Here is a 21,766-nt window from a genome sequence, read left to right on the forward strand (position 1 = left end):
ATTTCATAGAAATCTGAAATAGAAGAGCATCTAATTAGTGAACAAAATAAGGAAGAATGTGTGGCTTAAAAAGAGTTTTTTGAGAAGATACACAGTCTTGTCTGCATTTGCAAGACAATTATCATTTCTGGATTAGTTTCATCTCATGGATTTGTAGCATCACTGAAAAAGCTGATTTGACACTGATTTGCAGACAACTGCTAGTAGAGAGGCAGACATTTTATTGGAGGGTTTAGATTGGCCACACTGGAAATCATCTATTGTGGCGCTTGTACAGACCCCTTCTCGAACAAATGTACGAGATCATTTAGACGACTGTATTAGAAATATGATGCTATGATTCATATATGTAAGAATGTATATTCACTGACTGTACTCGAATGATCATTATCAAAAGTGCAATTATTTTCTAGGTCGGACACTCTGCTAAGACACTGTGGCTTATTGGTCTGTGAAGACCCTCTGTCAATATAAGAAATGAAATAGTGATAACAAACAACAAAACTATATGCGAGAAAAGATAGCTCTGTAGTATGATGAACTTAACATTTTTACTGAAATCCAGCTGGGTTCCAATGTCACTCTTATATATAAGGAAAAAAAACAGTTTTTTTTACCTCAACATAACGGTGCACCACAGCACAGAAGAGATGACTTGATTTTTTCAGTGCATCCAAATGAAAATAGCCAACGACAGAGTATAAGGTTGTCTGTTGTTCTTATGATTTTTTTGTTATTTGGTATTTCGATTTATGTATTTATATGATACACCAGATTTCACATCAATTTACAGAGACAAGTTCTGGAGAAGAAGACAGAAGACAGATCTTTAGTAAGACCTATTGAATGGTAAAAAAAAAAAAAAAAAAAAATGCATCTACCAGTTAGAATATGATATTGACAGTAATCTTCTCTCTGTCTCCTGTCGTTCCTATCCTCCTCTGATGTTTTTATATGTATAGTGTATGAATCATATGTGAATATATATATATATAGGTATTCATCAACTTACCGTTAACTTCTTGTGCAATTATACAGTGCATATTATAAGAGGTAATCAAATCTCAAATCATTGTTTTACAAACTCTTTTATTAGAAAAATAGACGTAGGGATTAGGAATGCCTTAGATCGATGCTAAACACCCATGATCTAGACCTTGACAGAGATAAATCCCGAGACCTGAGAGAGTAAGTTACTGGCGCTGGGGAGATGCCAAAAGCCTCCGACAACGGGAGGACGGCTTCCCGCACCCAGAGTGGAAAGATATGGGTGTGTATCTGTGTGTGAGGAAGATCTCCATGAATCTCGCTTACCTCCTTCAGGTATGTGAGGAAGGGTTATGAGGTGCTATGTATAAAAGATGGGGTTTTATGAGGTTCTCTCCCGAAGGTATGCCTAAGGAAGAAAGAGCCCAGTGGAACCCTGGTTCAAGTGAGCTCTTCGTTTCAGAGATATCTTTGGTATCCTAGCCAGAGATCGGTCCGTGCTGCCAACATACACAGTCAGAACTTGTTTTCTCGCCGCCCGGTGGTTGTAGAGACGTCCTAGATTAACCTACAGCTCTTGCTCCTCTCTTCTCTCTCCTCCTTACGAGCTTCTGTACCTCCTCGTTCACCAGATGCGTTGCCGGACAACCAGTACGCAGGAGGCGAGGTAACGAAGCCGTTTGTACTCGCAGTTATCTTGATGAATCAGACATCTGTTTATTAGCTAAGATTACAGCGATGTGGATACGTAACGCTACGTGCCGAGGTCTTGACTCAGGCACGCTGAGGAGCTAAGAGGCGACTGCAGTGTCCTCAGACGAGCTGCATTGTTACTGAGGTTACTACTGTTGTTGGTGCTGTTGTTATCGTTAGTGATGCCACCGTTTGTACTGCTACTGCTGTTGTTCCCAACTCCGATGTTGGTAACATCGTAGCTGCTACAGTTTCCCATATCTGTAGAATGCAAATCAAACATTAGGACAATGAAAAGTATACACAATCGACGAGCATCATCGGTAAGACCGAAAGATGTAAATGACGCGTATTATATAAAACTAGAAAATAGTCGTTTAATTAAGTATGTAGAAGAAAAAGCTAAGAAGTATCTAACATGGTGCGCTAATGATTATCAAAAACAAAGAAGCATATAAAGAGAAGGAAAGATACATTTAGAGCAGAAACTCGTAAATGATATACGAGTAGGTTCACTACTGAACTTAGAAAATATTTTAAACGCACGCAAAAGTCTTGTATGAATATTATCAAGTAACAACTGAAACCAATTTGCAAAAGCGTCACTCTCACACGGGTATCACTACCACCCGCTACAAGCAGTGTGCATGACACGCCTCTGCCAAACTGGGGCGTGATACTTTCGCCCCAGTTGATATCGCTCAGCAATGTCTATGATTCATTGAGTGACTCTACACAGAAAGCAATGGTTCCTAAGCATATACCAGGGAAAAAAAAAGCTCATCAAAGACAAAGTGATCAGTGAAATGACACGATCATTATCTTTGAAAGATTATTTTGTCCCAGGTGCTATATTGATTCACGTGAAGTCTTACTTTGGGTCTGTTTAGGTTAGATTTAGAAATACTAACGTACTATGAAAAAAAATGCTGGGACGTAAAGTATTTGCCCGTCCTATGAAGTTAGGTAAAATTAGTTCTCAGAAGATTGGTAATTCAAACTCTGCAAATAAATTCAGACGGGATCACTATATATATATATATATATATATATATATATATATATATATATATATATATATATATATATATATATATATATATATATATGTTCATTTATGTTCATTATACTTTGTCGCTGTCTCCCGCGTTAGCGAGGTAGCGCAAGGAAACAGACGAAAGAATGGCCCAACCCACCCACATACACATGTATATACATATATCATATACTCCCACAACTCCTGCTTCAGAAATATTGTTACTCCTTCCTTAGGTCTTGTCCTCTCACCAACCCCTGACATTACTCCCAAGACTTTTCCGAACCACTCTTTCCCTTTACCCTTGAGCTTCGTTTCACTCAGAGCCAGAACATCCAGGTTTCTTTCCTCAAACATACTACCTATCTCTCCTTTCTTCACATCTTGGTTATATCTACGCGCATTCAGACACCCCAATCTGAGCCTTCGAGGAGAATGAGCACTCCCCGTTTGACTCCTTCTGTTTCCCTTTTTAGAAATTTTAATTCAAGGGGGGGGGCTTTCTTTCCCTCACTCCCGCGCCCTTTAGTCGCCTTTAGTGAGTGGTGGGATTAAGAAGCAAGATTGTTATTGAAAGAGAAAAGACAGGCGTTTGGACGATATTTGCACGGAAGTAGTGCAAATGACTAGGAGATGTATAAAAGAAAGCGGCAAGAGGTCAAGAGAAAGGTGCAATACTTGAAAAAGAGGGCAATTGAGACTTGAGTTGAGAGATTATCATTAAATTCTAGGAAGAATAAGATGTTTTGGAAGGAGGTAAATAACGTGCGCAAGACAAGAAAACAAATTGGAATATCGGTGAAGGGATCAAGTGGGGAAACGATTACAGGTAGTGGTAGAGTGAGTATTCTGAAGGTTTGTTGAATGTGCTTGATGATTAAGTGACAGATATAGGGTGTTTGGGTCAGGGTGGTGTAAGAAGTGGGAGGGTCAGGGAAAATGATTTGGTGAACAGAGATGAGGTAGTGAAAGATTTTCGGAAGATGAAATCTGGCACGTCGGTAGGTTTGGATGGTATTGCAATGGAAATTATTAAAAAAAGGGGGTGGCTGTTCTTGATTGGTTGGTAAGGATATTCAAAGTATGTATGGACCATGGTGAAGTGCCTGAGGATTGGCGGAATGCGCGCATAGTGCCATTATACAAAACCAAAGGGGATAAAGGTGAGTATTCAAACTACAGAGGCATAAGTTGGTTGAGTATTCCTGGGAAATTATATAGGAGGGAATTGACAGAGTGAAGGCATATACAAAACATGAGACTGGGAAAGTGCTAGAGGATATGTGGATCAGGCGTTTGCTTTGAAGAATGTATGTGTGAAATACTTAGAAAGCAAATGGATTTGTATGTAGCACTTATGGATCTGGAGAAGGCATATGATAGGGATGATAGAGATACTTTGTGAAAGGTTTTAAGAGTATATAGTGTGGAAGGTAAGTTGCTAGAAGCAGTAAAAAGTTTTTATCGAGGATGTAAGGCATGTGTACAAGTAGGAAGAAAGGAGAATGACTGGTTCTCAGTGAATGTCGGTCTGCGGCAGGGGTGTGTGATGTCCCCATGGTTATTTAATTTGTTTATGGATGGGGTGGTTTGGGAGATATATGTAAGAGTACTGGAGAGAGAAGCGAGTATGCAGTCTATTGTGGATGAGAGGGCCTGGGAAGTGAGTCAGTTGTTCGCTGATGATACAGCTCCAGTGGCTGACTCGTGTGAGAAACTGCAGAGGTTGGTGACCGAGTCTGGAAAAGTGTGTGAAAGGAGAAAGTTGAGAGTAAATGTGAATAAGAGCAAGGTTATTAGGTTCAGAAGGGTTGATGGACAAGATAATTGGGATGTAAATTAGAATGGAGAAAAATTAGAGTATATAAAGTGTTTTAGATATCTGGGAATGGATTTAGCGGTGGATAAAACCATGGAAGCGGAAGTGAGTCACAGGATGGGGGAGTGGGGTGAAGGTTCTGGGAGGGATGAAGAATGTGTGGAAGGCGAGAACGATATATCAGAGAGCAAAAATGGTTATGTTTAAAGGAATAGTGGTTCCAACAATGTTGTTTGGTTGCGGGGCTTGGACTATGGATAGGATTGTGCGGAGGAGGATGGATGTGCTGGAAATGAAATGTTAGTGGACAATAGGTGGTTTGATCGAGTAAGTAATGAAAGGGTAAGAGATGTGTGGTAATAAAAAGAGTGTGGTTGAGAGAGCAGAAGAGGGTGTGTTGAAATGGTTTGGAGACATGGAGAGAAGGAGTGAATAAAAGAGTGACAAAGAGGATATATGTGTCAGGGGTGGAGGGAAGAAGGAGAAGTGGGAGACCAAATTGGAGGTGGAAGGATGGAGTGAAAAAGATTTTGAGCAATCTGGGCCTGAACATACAGGAGGGTGAAAGGCATGCAAGGAATAGAATGAATTGGAACGATGTGGTATACCGGGGTCGACGTGCTATCAAAAGACTGAACCAGGGGATGTGAAGCGTCTGGGGTAAACCCTGGAAAGGTCTGTGGGGCCTGGATGTGGAAAGGGAGCTGTGGTTTCGGTGCATTGCACATGACAGTTGGATACCGAGTGTGAACGAATGTGGCCTTTTTGTCTGTATTCCTGGCGCTGCCTCGCTGGAGTTGGTGGGGGGATGCATATTCTTGTGTGTCGGGGTGGCGACGAGAATCATTGAAGGCGGCAAGTATGAATATGTACATGTGTATATAGGTATATGTCTGTGTATGTATGTTTATGTATACGTTGAAATGTATATGTATGTACATGTATGGGTGTTTACGCATATACATGTGTATGTGGGTGGGTTGGGCCATTCCTCGTCTGTTTCCTTACGCTACCTCGCTGACGCTTGAGACGGCAATCAAGTATAATAATGATATATATATATATATATATATATATATATATATATATATATATATATATATATAGGGGATTAAGAATACTTCCCACGTATTCCCTGCGTGTCGTAGAAGGCGACTAAAAGGGGAGGGAGCGGGGGGCTGGAAATCCTCCCCTCTCGTTTTTTTTTTTTTTTTTTTTTTTTTTTCAAAAGAAGGAACAGAGAATTGGGCCAGGTGAGGGTATTCCCTCAAAGGCCCAGTCCTCTGTTCTTAACGCTACCTCGCTAATGCGGGAAATGGCGAATAGTTTGAAAGAAAAAAGAAATATATATATCCTAGCCTGAGCCAGGTGCCCATTTTATCGATCGACCCCTAGGGGTGAATGGACAACTGGTTCGACTGTGGACCGACTGCTGCAACCAGGATTCGAACCCATGCGTTCGACCCTGGGCGGCCCGTGAATGCGCCATGGTCAGGAACGCTAACCGATTCATCACAGGAGTCCATATAGCTAATGACGTCAAGTTTACTTTGAAGACCACATATCTTTAGTGAAAGCTTTCCTTTCTGCTACGTAGGTAGGTAATCAGATTTCAGTCAACAAGCAACTTCAGATGAAATTTAGCTACCCTATCGATGGCAAGCAGTGAGAGGATGTAATCATAAGGGACCCAAAACATAACACAATGCCTCCGTGGCACATACTTGGAGTGACAACAACACATGTAACCGTAACTTACACCAATACTCACAGTTACTTACTGAGGAGGCCTCCGGTGCCATAGCCATAGGCTGGGTACGTGGACGGGTACTGGGTGTACGGCGAGGAGTACGTGTAGTCTGTCATCGACGCTATGCTGGCTGTACCTGTAGAGAACCAAAGGATGTCTGTGTACAAAAGCATTTCCCTTTTACGAGTGTTACAGAGAGGACGTAGGGTCGTGAAAATATTTGTAATCACTGAGTTGGACCAAAAGGGAAGTGATGAGGAACAAGTAGAGGAAATTTTCTCTTATGATTTCATCCAGGAGTTTAGAATTAAAGTTTGAGGGATGTTTTTAACCAAGGAATGTGGAATGCAAGTTGGATCTAAAAGACAAAAAAAAAAAAAAAGAATAGGTCATTTTGTAAAAGATTGACTATCAGACATGAGGGACATGTAAATCTAATGGTTATATCAGCACATAAAACCCAAATGAACGTTATCACACCAATTCTAGATTTTGGTTTCCTATGAGACAGAAACAATGAGAGATGTCACACATATTGTATATCAAAACCAATGTTTTGCATGTGACTGGTATTTCTTATTCGAAACCAAAGTTGATAATTCACGATTGATTATGCGAGCCCAAGGATAAAAACCTACAGTAGGCCTTGAATGATCTGAAGATGGGAACAAGATGCAAGAACGGAGATGTATCAGGGAAAAGTGATGAGCAACGGCTGTCTTTGCACCGATACAGGACGATCAGGTTTCGCTGCTGACAGATACTTTGACGATTTTTTTTATAGAACTTAAGATAGAATACCAAGACGGATGGGGTATGTAGGTGCAACTTACCTGAGTAGTGTGTGATGGGCGAAAGTGTGGTGTACGTTGGGTCAGGTGGTGTGGCTGCTACATAGGCATGCATGGGTACGTGGGCATGCGTTGAGTGCACGTGGGTAGGTGCATGCGCCTGGGTGGATACATGGGTATGGTCAGTGGCAGCGTGAGTGTGTGATGGTGGCTGTGGGACCATGATGGTCGTGGAGCAGGGTGTGTCGGCCTTGAGGGGCGACGAACACGGCGCCACCACCAGGTTATCCAAGGGCGTCACGTTATCGCTGGTGCAGTTGGTGGGCGACACGGGTGTTTGCTCAGGGAAGGGGGTGGCCAGAGTGCTGCTGTATCCGGCGTTGGAGGTAGGCTGGGTGGTGCTGAGGGACGTGTACACGGTGTCTCCTGACATGCAAATAACAACTGACCGTCACAATCACAGTCTACTACTGCCATAATGGTACACTCTACGTACTAACGCGACCATGCTCTAGTAAATAACCCTCTTTAGATACTCCTCTTTTCTTAACTTCCTATAATTTATGATACTAATCTATATGAAACTTAGTATTAGACTTAAGATAATTTAGAGAATATTGAAGGCATTTAGCATTGGAAGATTCTTTAAAAAAAAAAAAATAACCAACAAGGATTCTGCACAAGATTCAGATTGAAATATTTGATTACGTGTGATGTCGGCTCAGAATGGATAAGGGCAAGTAATACAGTACATCTGGTTTAGATAAAGGATACATTCCCGACTACTGATCTGTATAACTGGCGACAGCAGGAAAGGTGTGATCACCTAACCCCTAACGTGAAGGAGGAACCATGCAGGTGAAGCACATCTTCTTGCGAGTCAAACAACGTTGCTACCACCGCTCAGTTAGCTCGAGTATGAATTTGACAGAAACTATGGACTGTACTAGATGCATTGTATCCTCTCCATGCGACCCTGAGGTGCAACTTGCAGATATTTATTAAGTACATACATGGTCAGGTGCAACGTCAGTTACAGAGTTCGGGAAGGTAACTTAACACATTGTTATCTAATCTTTGATCTGGCACCTGAGATTTCTAAAACTCAAAGATATCAGCGATATGGTAGTAGCGAGGCATGCGTGATCATGCTGGCTAGATCATGCCTTCTGAATTCCCATATAGAGTCATGCAAACATGCGGTGATGGATACAAGAGGTAGTACTTGTGTGAGGAGAGATAGGCACTACACCAGCAGGGTCAGGACAGAATGGCGTCAACCAGACAAGGCTGACCTGTAGGAAATAGCTTAAACTTTGACCAACAGAAGTGTGGTTATTTGGAGGGGGCAGCAGCTAGAAGGTTTGAGTGAATGACACGTATCGGAGATACGATTAACATATCAAGAGAGGATGGTGGTTATCATGGATCAGAGTTGAGGTGGCAGGTAGAACTGGATGAGCAAGAGATGTATAGAAGCAATCCGTTGCGTCTAATGATAAGAATACTATAGTTAGTAGTGTGGATGATCATCGATTGATTCTGAAAGAGTGCTGATGTGGATGAAGCTGATGGAGTGTCCCTGAACGTAAAACTTATAATGCACAAACTGTGGTACTGATGCACTGCTCTGCACTTTAAGACACAGTCTACATTCATGACTTACAGGCGAAGTTTACTACGTCTTACTATGCTATGAGCGAGCGCCAGAATTCAATCAATCGATCAAAACGTTCATAGATTTCTCTCTTCTTTTCCGTTCAGCAAAATGGTGATAAATTCCTTGGCCGAATATCAATTGGCAACAATCACACTCACCGCGGTCCCGGGCATTTTTTAGCTAACGTAAGATGATTCACATTCCGAAGCAGACCGTCTCTTCCCTTTATATAGCTCGTAAATCTGTAAAGCTGACGTTTCTGAGGAAGCCAATGAAGCACACGAAAGGAAAGGTCTTCTATGTGTCTTTTTTATCAAGTTAAATCCTAAGAAAAGTGAGGGAGGGAGAATTAGATATGGATCTCCTTGGTGTTGTGATGGTGACTGTGACGCATTCACGGGCCATCAGGGGTCGAGTTCGCAAAAGTTCGAATCCTATTAGGTACAACATTTTACCCAGCTGTTCATCTTCCGCTAGGGGCTGGTCGATAAAATGGGTGCCTTGCTTAGGTTAGGGTATGCACACACACACACACACACACACACATATATATATATATATATATATATATATATATATATATATATATATATATATATATATATATATATATAAAAGAAAGAGACAGGAGGTCAAGAGAAAGGTGCAAGAGGTGAAAAAAAGGGCAAATGAGAGTTGGGGTGAGAGAGTATCATTAAATTTTAGGGAGAATAAAAAGATGTTCTGGAAGGAGGTAAATAAAGTGCGTAAGACAAGGGAGCAAATGGGAACTTCAGTGAAGGGCGCAAATGGGGAGGTGATAACAAGTAGTGGTGATGTGAGAAGGAGATGGAGTGAGTATTTTGAAGGTTTGTTGAATGTGTTTGATGATAGAGTGGCAGATATAGGGTGTTTTGGTCGAGGTGGTGTGCAAAGTGAGAGGGTTAGGGAAAATGATTTGGTAAACAGAGAAGAGGTAGTGAAAGCTTTGCGGAAGATGAAAGCCGGCAAGGCAGCAGGTTTGGATGGTATTGCAGTGGAATTTATTAAAAAAGGGGGTGACTGTATTGTTGACTGGCTGGTAAGGTTATTTAATGTATGTATGACTCATGGTGAGGTGCCTGAGGATTGGCGGAATGCGTGCATAGTGCCATTGTACAAAGGCAAAGGGGATAAGAGTGAATGCTCAAATTACAGAGGTATAAGTTTGTTGAGTATTCCTGGTAAATTATATGGGAGGGTATTGATTGAGAGGGTGAAGGCATGTACAGAGCATCAGATTGGGGAAGAGCAGTGTGGTTTCAGAAGTGGTAGAGGATGTGTGGATCAGGTGTTTGCTTTGAAGAATGTATGTGAGAAATACTTAGAAAAGCAAATGGATTTGTATGTAGCATTTATGGATCTGGAGAAGGCATATGATAGAGTTGATAGAGATGCTCTGTGGAAGGTATTAAGAATATATGGTGTGGGAGGAAAGTTGTTAGAAGCAGTGAAAAGTTTTTATCGAGGATGTAAGGCATGTGTACGTGTAGGAAGAGAGGAAAGTGATTGGTTCTCAGTGAATGTAGGTTTGCGGCAGGGGTGTGTGACGTCTCCATGGTTGTTTAATTTGTTTATGGATGGGGTTGTTAGGGAGGTAAATGCAAGAGTTTTGGAAAGAGGGGCAAGTATGAAGTCTGTTGGGGATGAGAGAGCTTGGGAAGTGAGTCAGTTGTTGTTCGCTGATGATACAGCGCTGGTGGCTGATTCATGTGAGAAACTGCAGAAGCTGGTGACTGAGTTTGGTAAAGTGTGTGGAAGAAGAAAGTTAAGAGTAAATGTGAATAAGAGCAAGGTTATTAGGTACAGTAGGGTTGAGGGTCAAGTCAATTGGGAGGTGAGTTTGAATGGAGAAAAACTGGAGGAAGTGAAGTGTTTTAGATATCTGGGAGTGGATCTGGCAGCAGATGGAACCATGGAAGCGGAAGTGGATCATAGGGTGGGGGAGGGGGCGAAAATTCTGGGGGCCTTGAAGAATGTGTGGAAGTCGAGAACATTATCTCGGAAAGCAAAAATGGGTATGTTTGAAGGAATAGTGGTTCCAACAATGTTGTATGGTTGCGAGGCGTGGGCTATGGATAGAGTTGTGCGCAGGAGGATGGATGTGCTGGAAATGAGATGTTTGAGGACAATGTGTGGTGTGAGGTGGTTTGATCGAGTGAGCAATGTAAGGGTAAGAGAGATGTGTGGAAATAAAAAGAACGTGGTTGAGAGAGCAGAAGAGGGTGTTTTGAAGTGGTTTGGGCACATGGAGAGAATGAGTGAGGAAAGATTGACCAAGAGGATATATGTGTCGGAGGTGGAGGGAACGAGGAGAAGAGGGAGACCAAATTGGAGGTGGAAAGATGGAGTGAAAAAGATTTTGTGTGATCGGGGCCTGAACATGCAGGAGGGTGAAAGGAGGGCAAGGAATAGAGTGAATTGGAGCGATGTGGTATACCGGGGTTGACGTGCTGTCAGTGGATTGAATCAAGGCATGTGAAGCGTCTGGGGTAAACCATGGAAAGTTGTGTAGGTATGTATATTTGCGTGTGTGGACGTATGTATATACATGTGTATGGGGGGGGGTTGGGCCATTACTTTCGTCTGTTTCCTTGCGCTACCTCGCAAACGCGGGAGACAGCGACAAAGTATAAAAAAAAAAAAAAAAATATATATATATATATATATATATATATATATATATATATATATATAGGGATAGGGGAGAAAGGATACTTCCCACGTATTCCCTGCGTGTCGTAGAAGGCGACTAAAAGAGGAGGGAGTGGGGGGGCTGGAAATCCTCCCCTCTCGTTTTTTTTTTTTTTTTTTTTTTTCAAAAGAAGGAACAGAGAATTGGGCCAGGTGAGGTATTCCCTCAAAGGCCCAGTCCTCTGTTCTTAACGCTTACTTCGCTAATGCGGAAATGGCGAATAGTATGAAAAAAAAAAAATAAATATATATATCCTAGCCTGAGCCAGGTGCCCATTTTATCGATCGACCCCTAGGGGTGAATGGACAACTGGTTCGACTGTGGACCGACTGCTGCAACCAGGATTCGAACCCATGCGTTCGACCCTGGGCGGCCCGTGAATGCGCCATGGTCAGGAACGCTAACCGATTCATCACAGGAGTCCATATAGCTAATGACGTCAAGTTTACTTTGAAGACCACATATCTTTAGTGAAAGCTTTCCTTTCTGCTACGTAGGTAGGTAATCAGATTCAGTCAACAAGCAACTTCAGATGAAATTTAGCTACCCTATCGATGGCAAGCAGTGAGAGGATGTAATCATAAGGGACCCAAAACATAACACAATGCCTCCGTGGCACATACTTGGAGTGACAACAACACATGTAACCGTAACTTACACCAATACTCACAGTTACTTACTGAGGAGGCCTCCGGTGCCATAGCCATAGGCTGGGTACGTGGACGGGTACTGGGTGTACGGCGAGGAGTACGTGTAGTCTGTCATCGACGCTATGCTGGCTGTACCTGTAGAGAACCAAAGGATGTCTGTGTACAAAAGCATTTCCCTTTTACGAGTGTTACAGAGAGGACGTAGGGTCGTGAAAATATTTGTAATCACTGAGTTGGACCAAAAGGGAAGTGATGAGGAACAAGTAGAGGAAATTTTCTCTTATGATTTCATCCAGGAGTTTAGAATTAAAGTTTGAGGGATGTTTTTAACCAAGGAATGTGGAATGCAAGTTGGATCTAAAAGACAAAAAAAAAAAAAAAGAATAGGTCATTTTTGTAAAAGATTGACTATCAGACATGAGGGACATGTAAATCTAATGGTTATATCAGCACATAAAACCCAAATGAACGTTATCACACCAATTCTAGATTTTGGTTTCCTATGAGACAGAAACAATGAGAGATGTCACACATATTGTATATCAAAACCAATGTTTTGCATGTGACTGGTATTTTTTATTCGAAACCAAAGTTGATAATTCACGATTGATTATGCGAGCCCAAGGATAAAAACCTACAGTAGGCCTTGAATGATCTGAAGATGGGAACAAGATGCAAGAACGGAGATGTATCAGGGAAAAGTGATGAGCAACGGCTGTCTTTGCACCGATACAGGACGATCAGGTTTCGCTGCTGACAGATACTTTGACGATTTTTTTTATAGAACTTAAGATAGAATACCAAGACGGATGGGGTATGTAGGTGCAACTTACCTGAGTAGTGTGTGATGGGCGAAAGTGTGGTGTACGTTGGGTCAGGTGGTGTGGCTGCTACATAGGCATGCATGGGTACGTGGGCATGCGTTGAGTGCACGTGGGTAGGTGCATGCGCCTGGGTGGATACATGGGTATGGTCAGTGGCAGCGTGAGTGTGTGATGGTGGCTGTGGGACCATGATGGTCGTGGAGCAGGGTGTGTCGGCCTTGAGGGGCGACGAACACGGCGCCACCACCAGGTTATCCAAGGGCGTCACGTTATCGCTGGTGCAGTTGGTGGGCGACACGGGTGTTTGCTCAGGGAAGGGGGTGGCCAGAGTGCTGCTGTATCCGGCGTTGGAGGTAGGCTGGGTGGTGCTGAGGGACGTGTACACGGTGTCTCCTGACATGCAAATAACAACTGACCGTCACAATCACAGTCTACTACTGCCATAATGGTACACTCTACGTACTAACGCGACCATGCTCTAGTAAATAACCCTCTTTAGATACTCCTCTTTTCTTAACTTCCTATAATTTATGATACTAATCTATATGAAACTTAGTATTAGACTTAAGATAATTTAGAGAATATTGAAGGCATTTAGCATTGGAAGATTCTTTAAAAAAAAAAAAATAACCAACAAGGATTCTGCACAAGATTCAGATTGAAATATTTGATTACGTGTGATGTCGGCTCAGAATGGATAAGGGCAAGTAATACAGTACATCTGGTTTAGATAAAGGATACATTCCCGACTACTGATCTGTATAACTGGCGACAGCAGGAAAGGTGTGATCACCTAACCCCTAACGTGAAGGAGGAACCATGCAGGTGAAGCACATCTTCTTGCGAGTCAAACAACGTTGCTACCACCGCTCAGTTAGCTCGAGTATGAATTTGACAGAAACTATGGACTGTACTAGATGCATTGTATCCTCTCCATGCGACCCTGAGGTGCAACTTGCAGATATTTATTAAGTACATACATGGTCAGGTGCAACGTCAGTTACAGAGTTCGGGAAGGTAACTTAACACATTGTTATCTAATCTTTGATCTGGCACCTGAGATTTCTAAAACTCAAAGATATCAGCGATATGGTAGTAGCGAGGCATGCGTGATCATGCTGGCTAGATCATGCCTTCTGAATTCCCATATAGAGTCATGCAAACATGCGGTGATGGATACAAGAGGTAGTACTTGTGTGAGGAGAGATAGGCACTACACCAGCAGGGTCAGGACAGAATGGCGTCAACCAGACAAGGCTGACCTGTAGGAAATAGCTTAAACTTTGACCAACAGAAGTGTGGTTATTTGGAGGGGGCAGCAGCTAGAAGGTTTGAGTGAATGACACGTATCGGAGATACGATTAACATATCAAGAGAGGATGGTGGTTATCATGGATCAGAGTTGAGGTGGCAGGTAGAACTGGATGAGCAAGAGATGTATAGAAGCAATCCATTGCGTCTAATGATAAGAATACTATAGTTAGTAGTGTGGATGATCATCGATTGATTCTGAAAGAGTGCTGATGTGGATGAAGCTGATGGAGTGTCCCTGAACGTAAAACTTATAATGCACAAACTGTGGTACTGATGCACTGCTCTGCACTTTAAGACACAGTCTACATTCATGACTTACAGGCGAAGTTTACTACGTCTTACTATGCTATGAGCGAGCGCCAGAATTCAATCAATCGATCAAAACGTTCATAGATTTCTCTCTTCTTTTCCGTTCAGCAAAATGGTGATAAATTCCTTGGCCGAATATCAATTGGCAACAATCACGCTCACCGTGGTCCCGGGCATTTTTTAGCTGACTTAAGATGATCCACATTCCGAAGCAGACCGTCTCTTCCCTTTATATAGCTCGTAAATCTGTAAAGCTGACGTTTCTGAGGAAGCCAATGAAGCACACGAAAAGAAATGTCTTCTATGTGTCTTTTTATCAAGTTAAATCCTAAGAAAAGTGAGGGAGGGAGAATTAGATATGATCTCCTTGGTGTTGTGATGGTGACTGTGACGCATTCACGGGCCATCAGGGGTCGAGTTCGCAAAAGTTCGAATCCTATTAGGTACAGCAGTTTACCAAGCTGTTCATCTTCCGCTAGGAGCTGGTCGATAAAATGGGTGCCTTGCTTAGGTTAGGGTATGCACACACACACACACACACACACACATATATATATATATATATATATATATATATATATATATATATATATATATATATATATATATATATATAAAAGAAAGAGACAGGAGGTCAAGAGAAAGGTGCAAGAGGTGAAAAAAAGGGCAAATGAGAGTTGGGGTGAGAGAGTATCATTAAATTTTAGGGAGAATAAAAAGATGTTCTGGAAGGAGGTAAATAAAGTGCGTAAGACAAGGGAGCAAATGGGAACTTCAGTGAAGGGCGCAAATGGGGAGGTGATAACAAGTAGTGGTGATGTGAGAAGGAGATGGAGTGAGTATTTTGAAGGTTTGTTGAATGTGTTTGATGATAGAGTGGCAGATATAGGGTGTTTTGGTCGAGGTGGTGTGCAAAGTGAGAGGGTTAGGGAAAATGATTTGGTAAACAGAGAAGAGGTAGTGAAAGCTTTGCGGAAGATGAAAGCCGGCAAGGCAGCAGGTTTGGATGGTATTGCAGTGGAATTTATTAAAAAAGGGGGTGACTGTATTGTTGACTGGCTGGTAAGGTTATTTAATGTATGTATGACTCATGGTGAGGTGCCTGAGGATTGGCGGAATGCGTGCATAGTGCCATTGTACAAAGGCAAAGGGGATAAGAGTGAATGCTCAAATTACAGAGGTATAAGTTTGTTGAGTATTCCTGGTAAATTATATGGGAGGGTATTGATTGAGAGGGTGAAGGCATGTACAGAGCATCAGATTGGGGAAGAGCAGTGTGGTTTCAGAAGTGGTAGAGGATGTGTGGATCAGGTGTTTGCTTTGAAGAATGTATGTGAGAAATACTTAGAAAAGCAAATGGATTTGTATGTAGCATTTATGGATCTGGAGAAGGCATATGATAGAGTTGATAGAGATGCTCTGTGGAAGGTATTAAGAATATATGGTGTGGGAGGAAAGTTGTTAGAAGCAGTGAAAAGTTTTTATCGAGGATGTAAGGCATGTGTACGTGTAGGAAGAGAGGAAAGTGATTGGTTCTCAGTGAATGTAGGTTTGCGGCAGGGGTGTGTGACGTCTCCATGGTTGTTTAATTTGTTTATGGATGGGGTTGTTAGGGAGGTAAATGCAAGAGTTTTGGAAAGAGGGGCAAGTATGAAGTCTGTTGGGGATGAGAGAGCTTGGGAAGTGAGTCAGTTGTTGTTCGCTGATGATACAGCGCTGGTGGCTGATTCATGTGAGAAACTGCAGAAGCTGGTGACTGAGTTTGGTAAAGTGTGTGGAAGAAGAAAGTTAAGAGTAAATGTGAATAAGAGCAAGGTTATTAGGTACAGTAGGGTTGAGGGTCAAGTCAATTGGGAGGTGAGTTTGAATGGAGAAAAACTGGAGGAAGTGAAGTGTTTTAGATATCTGGGAGTGGATCTGGCAGCAGATGGAACCATGGAAGCGGAAGTGGATCATAGGGTGGGGGAGGGGGCGAAAATTCTGGGGGCCTTGAAGAATGTGTGGAAGTCGAGAACATTATCTCGGAAAGCCAAAATGGGTATGTTTGAAGGAATAGTGGTTCCAACAATGTTGTATGGTTGCGAGGCGTGGGCTATGGATAGAGTTGTGCGCAGGAGGATGGATGTGCTGGAAATGAGATGTTTGAGGACAATGTGTGGTGTGAGGTGGTTTGATCGAGTGAGTAACGTAAGGGTAAGAGAGATGTGTGGAAATAAAAAGAGCGTGGTTGAGAGAGCAGAAGAGGGTGTTTTGAAGTGGTTTGGGCACATGGAGAGAATGAGTGAGGAAAGATTGACCAAGAGGATATATGTGTCGGAGGTGGAGGGAACGAGGAGAAGAGGGAGACCAAATTGGAGGTGGAAAGATGGAGTGAAAAAGATTTTGTGTGATCGGGGCCTGAACATGCAGGAGGGTGAAAGGAGGGCAAGGAATAGAGTGAATTGGAGCGATGTGGTATACCGGGGTTGACGTGCTGTCAGTGGATTGAATCAAGGCATGTGAAGCGTCTGGGGTAAACCATGGAAAGTTGTGTAGGTATGTATATTTGCGTGTGTGGACGTATGTATATACATGTGTATGGGGGGGGGGGTTGGGCCATTACTTTCGTCTGTTTCCTTGCGCTACCTCGCAAACGCGGGAGACAGCGACAAAGTATAAAAAAAAAAAAAAAAAATATATATATATATATATATATATATATATATATATATATATATATATAGGGATAGGGGAGAAAGGATACTTCCCACGTATTCCCTGCGTGTCGTAGAAGGCGACTAAAAGAGGAGGGAGTGGGGGGGCTGGAAATCCTCCCCTCTCGTTCTTAGTTTAACATAAGAAGGAACAGAGAGGGGGAATAAGTGAGGATATCACCTCGAAGGTTCAGTCCTCTGTTCTTAACGCTTCTTCGCCAACGCGTGAAATGGCGAATAGTATGAAAAAATAGAAATATACATACATACATATATATATATATATATATATATATATATATATATATATATATATATATATATATATATATATATATATATATATATCATTGATGAGATAGCCTTGATTAGGGAATTTAGTTGTCCGTGCCGTCTCGAATAACAATAAAAAAAGATGGAGATAACTGGATGCATAGATAGATAAGCAGACAGGTATATAGACAGATAGATTTGATATACATCTATGTAGATAGATAGATAGACAGATAGACAAATGCATAGAAAATAGTAAGGCGGTTAAGTAAAGAGAGAGAGAGAGAGAGAGAGAGAGAGAGAGAGAGAGAGAGAGAGAGAGAGAGAGAGAGAGAGAGAGAGAGAGAGAAAAGGGGAATGAAAGAGTAGAAATGTCCAAGGGAACGAGGATTATAAAATCTTAACGTGTGACTATAGATGATCTTGTTGTGATGCGATTTCACCGAGATGTTCCTGGTTCAAGACTAACACACCAGTTTATCAACAGGGATGTGATACCTCTGACTCTACAGCGTACAAGTGGCTCGCACGCTGACGTCTTCAGTGGTTTACTATACTGTATATCTAACAACGTGACATTATTAATGAGGAAAGAAAAAAGAATGATTGCGTAAACCTACAATGTTTTTTTCATGAATACCAAAAGTTTCTGCATGACCCAAATTTAAACTTAGATTATGCGATGGTTCTTAAATAAACTCTGTGATCTAACTCTTCCACGTACGAACTTATGGCCAGCAGTTCCCTCGACTTTATCGCCAAAGTTGGTCCCCCTTTCTGCCTTAAGAGGTAATTCCCACAGGCGCAACAGCTTGACCAGACGACTTCCACAAGATACGCTGTGCTGTTCTAACTGTTTCCAAGATTTACTTGGCGAGATGATGATGATTTCAAAAAGCATTCCGAATTACATAACTGCTTTTTCTACAAGACGGAAGATATAAGGATGTAATTCTCTGTATGGAATCGTTGATGGTAATGAAATGTTTCTTTTGATAATGATCATTTTTTTCTAATGTGTAACTGATCACACCTAATTCCCCGAGAGCTGATGTTAGCCATGACAGTGATGATGATAGCAGTAAGATAAGAGTCAGTAGCGGGCGATGGTATTGGTTATGGACCCTTACCTTGCTGATACTGAGAAACAGTTGTGTCAAGTACTGAAGATGTTGCCGCCATGACTGGCTTGACGTCTTGCATAGTGATGGGTGTGAGGGGCGTCAGTCCACCTGCGCTACCTGTAGATGGCAAGCCAGAAATAGAGACAATTAAGACTCTGAATTATGCTATTTTGGAACTACGGACCATCATACCCATCACCATGAATATTAAATTGATATTCCCATTCATGAGGAGATTTACGAATAGAATATGATAGAAACAGCTTTTCAAAGTGACCTACCAAGTGTGGCAGGGAGAGGGGGAGAGTAGACGTGGCTGTTGTTGGACTGAGTCACTGACATGGTCTCATAGAGAGCGTCCGTAGGTATTGAGGAGGCCGACACCGACGGGTAGCTGGTCGGGTGATCTACGAACGATTGTATGCTGCTGGAGACAAAGTGAGGGTTAATAATCTTACCTAGGAAAGTAATCATTATAATCATCTCTTCATCATTTTCGTCCATTTGAAGCACAACAGCACCTAAAACAAAGGTTATCATTGTGAAAATGAGATCATAACGTCTTCCTGACATGGATGGAGAAAATGAAAAACCTTATATAAAAGCCCCCTGAAGGGAATCTGACTTACCTGTAGGGGGACATGGCGGCGCTAGGTACTCCTCCTCCAAGTTCAGGTAGGAAAGCCTTAGCCTCGTCTTCGGTCTTCAGCGTCGACCACTGCTTCGACCACAGCATCTGCGGAGATCAAGTGGGGTTACTGTACTGTACATAAATCACATAAGGAAAACAGAACGTGAGTCTCATTCAAAAGTGTTATATGAAGCTGCTGGGTCCATGCGTCCCATCTAGGCCGACAAAGCTACTCTTGGTTGCTGAGGGCTTCGCGTAAACTAAACTTTACAACACTCATACATCAGGCAGATGGTAATTACAAAAATCCAAGGTAATCGTATGGATCTATTATGTCGACCTCAAGCGCAATCCTCTCCAAGTCCTTGAGGAGCAGAGTATAATAAATGATGGGGAAATTCTCTTTGATAGCAGTTCGAACCACTCAGAAGAACGTTCGAAGGAGTTACCTGGGGCCTTTCTTACTGTTGTGAGTATATCAGCACAAGCATGTTCACACGGTCGCTACTGTGTATGCAGTCTTTGTATGACGTTAGAGCGCAGGGATGTTCTGTCCGTTACTTATTGCTTAGGTAGCTCAGGATCTTAATATGCAAATTATATTCATACTGAGGTAATAGCGTGTGGTCCCGGCCGTGAACGACTGGCGCAGATGTTGCTAACCTCTCTCTCTCTCTCTCTCTCTCTCTCTCTCTCTCTCTCTCTCTCTCTCTCTCTCTCTCTCTCTCTCTCTACTTTTTTATTTATTAAAACTCGCCCTTACAGTTTCTCAGAATTTTGTGACGTCAGTACAACTCATTCAGATTTCTAGGATCAAAATATTTACAAAGCGAAGATAAACAGCAGAAATAGATTTTCCGTACTGGCGTTTCTTTGTATCAGTATCGTATATCGTGCTACACTAAAATGATACGACAAAGTTTCATTTCTCTAACTGCAAACGATTTTGGTTCGAAAAGCAAACAACAATAGTAGTAATGTCACTGAAACGTTGAGGGGGACAAGGTACCTTGAGTGCGAGATAAGTTTAACTAGAGGATTTTCAATCGGTTGTCCAGCCATGATCATTGTCGTACAAATCGGCTTAACTGGGACATTTGTTGGCACTGTAAGAACGATCAGTTTGGATACGAGAGAGTTGGTGGATCAGAACTTAATGATGAGGTGTGTTGATGACGGGAGGTCTATTTTTCATGACCTTTTATCTGTTAGTGTTATATCTCAGTGCTCATCAAACATGCATAATGTGAACGATGGGTTGGTATACAAAATAGTAGATATATATATATATATATATGTGTGTGTGTGTGTGTGTGTGTGTGTGTGTATAGTAAAGTTCTCTGTGCTTTGAGGGCGTTGGACAACACGAAAGAATGGCATTAAGAGCAAATCAACCAGTTTCACGGAAATGGGAAAGAATGGTAATGCCGGTCCACACAAAGTGTTGGAATAGTACTGTGACTAGGTAGCTGTGGCTAAACAGGGTCCATCGTGTTCCACCACCACAGCTGTTACCACTATACTGGGAACTTTAACCACTCCCACCACGGAAAGAAAGCCTTGGGTTTCTCCAGCACCACAGGAGAACATCAGCAACCTTCAATACTGTGTGGGAGCCTCTACCACAACCACCATCACTCCACCATCACTGTATGAAAACCTCAATCACCACTACCACTTTATGACAACCTAAGCCACGAGTATCACCTCTATATGAGAACCGAACCTCAGCCACCAACACTACCACTGTATGAGAACCTCAGCCACCAACATCACCGCTGTATGAGAACCTCAGCCACCAACATCACCGCTGTATGAGAACCTCAGCCACCAACATCACCGCTGTATGAGAACCTCAGCCACCAACATCACCGCTGTATGAGAACCTCAGCCACCAACATCACCGCTGTATGAGAACCTCAGCCACCAACACTACCACTGTATGAGAACCTCAGCCACCAACACTACCACTGTATGAGAACCTCAGCCACCAACACTACCACTGTATGAGAACCTCTGCCACCAACATCACCACCGTATGAGAACCTCAGCCACCAACACTACCACTGTATGAGAACCTCAGCCACCAACACTACCACTGTATGAGAACCTCTGCCACCAACATCACCACCGTATGAGAACCTCAGCCACCAACACTACCACTGTATGAGGACCTCAGCCACCAACACTACCACTGTATGAGGACCTCAGCCACCAACATCACCGCTGTATGAGGACCTCAGCTACCACTATCAGTTTGTACAAGATTCTCTGCTTCGGCACCATCCCCGCAGGGATCTTCTAACATCACCACCTTCGCTGTACTAGACTGCACACTATCAACTCTAGTGTATGGATCCTATGCTACCACTATCCTTCAGCGAGACCCTTCGTCACCATCATTACCACTATACCGGAACCTCCGTTTTAGCAACCACGATAAGGGATCCAACGTCACCATCAACACTGTGGGGGATCCTCCTCTATAGCCACCACTAA

General features: G+C 42.5%; 2 protein-coding genes across 2 annotated transcripts in view; both read right to left on the bottom strand.

Moving 5' to 3' along the window:
* Nucleotides 1-1,069: 1,069 nt before the first annotated feature.
* Nucleotides 1,070-7,509, bottom strand: LOC139755025 (uncharacterized). Its single transcript, XM_071672963.1, has 3 exons — nucleotides 7,119-7,509; nucleotides 6,317-6,421; nucleotides 1,070-1,941 (listed from the first exon to the last, which is right to left on the bottom strand). Exons 1-3 carry the CDS (start codon nucleotides 7,507-7,509, stop codon nucleotides 1,742-1,744), a joined length of 696 nt encoding a protein of 231 aa, XP_071529064.1. The 3' UTR covers nucleotides 1,070-1,741.
* Nucleotides 7,510-12,121: 4,612 nt separating this feature from the next.
* LOC139754934 (paired box protein Pax-2-A-like) overlaps nucleotides 12,122-21,766 on the bottom strand; it is a 78,845-nt gene continuing 69,200 nt past the window's right edge. Inside the window, exons 6-10 of the mRNA XM_071672754.1 lie at nucleotides 19,266-19,372; nucleotides 18,914-19,063; nucleotides 18,643-18,749; nucleotides 12,933-13,316; nucleotides 12,122-12,234 (exon numbers count right to left, since the gene is read on the bottom strand). Coding sequence (XP_071528855.1) covers nucleotides 12,122-12,234; nucleotides 12,933-13,316; nucleotides 18,643-18,749; nucleotides 18,914-19,063; nucleotides 19,266-19,372 — 861 coding nt within the window. The remainder of the gene's footprint in view (nucleotides 12,235-12,932; nucleotides 13,317-18,642; nucleotides 18,750-18,913; nucleotides 19,064-19,265; nucleotides 19,373-21,766) is intronic.

This window comes from Panulirus ornatus, chromosome 18 (genome assembly GCF_036320965.1).
Source record: "Panulirus ornatus isolate Po-2019 chromosome 18, ASM3632096v1, whole genome shotgun sequence".
Classification (NCBI taxonomy): Eukaryota; Metazoa; Arthropoda; class Malacostraca; order Decapoda; family Palinuridae; genus Panulirus; species Panulirus ornatus.

Excerpts from the sequence above, each read along its gene's own strand:
- LOC139755025 (XM_071672963.1), bottom strand. The coding sequence starts at position 7,509 with ATGTCAGGAGACACCGTGTACACGTCCCTCAGCACCACCCAGCCTACC. Across the intron at positions 6,422-7,118 it reads GCCCATCACACACTACTCAG|GTACAGCCAGCATAGCGTCG; the intron begins GTAAGTTGCACC and ends GGTTCTCTACAG. Across the intron at positions 1,942-6,316 it reads TGGCACCGGAGGCCTCCTCA|ATATGGGAAACTGTAGCAGC; the intron begins GTAAGTAACTGT and ends TGCATTCTACAG.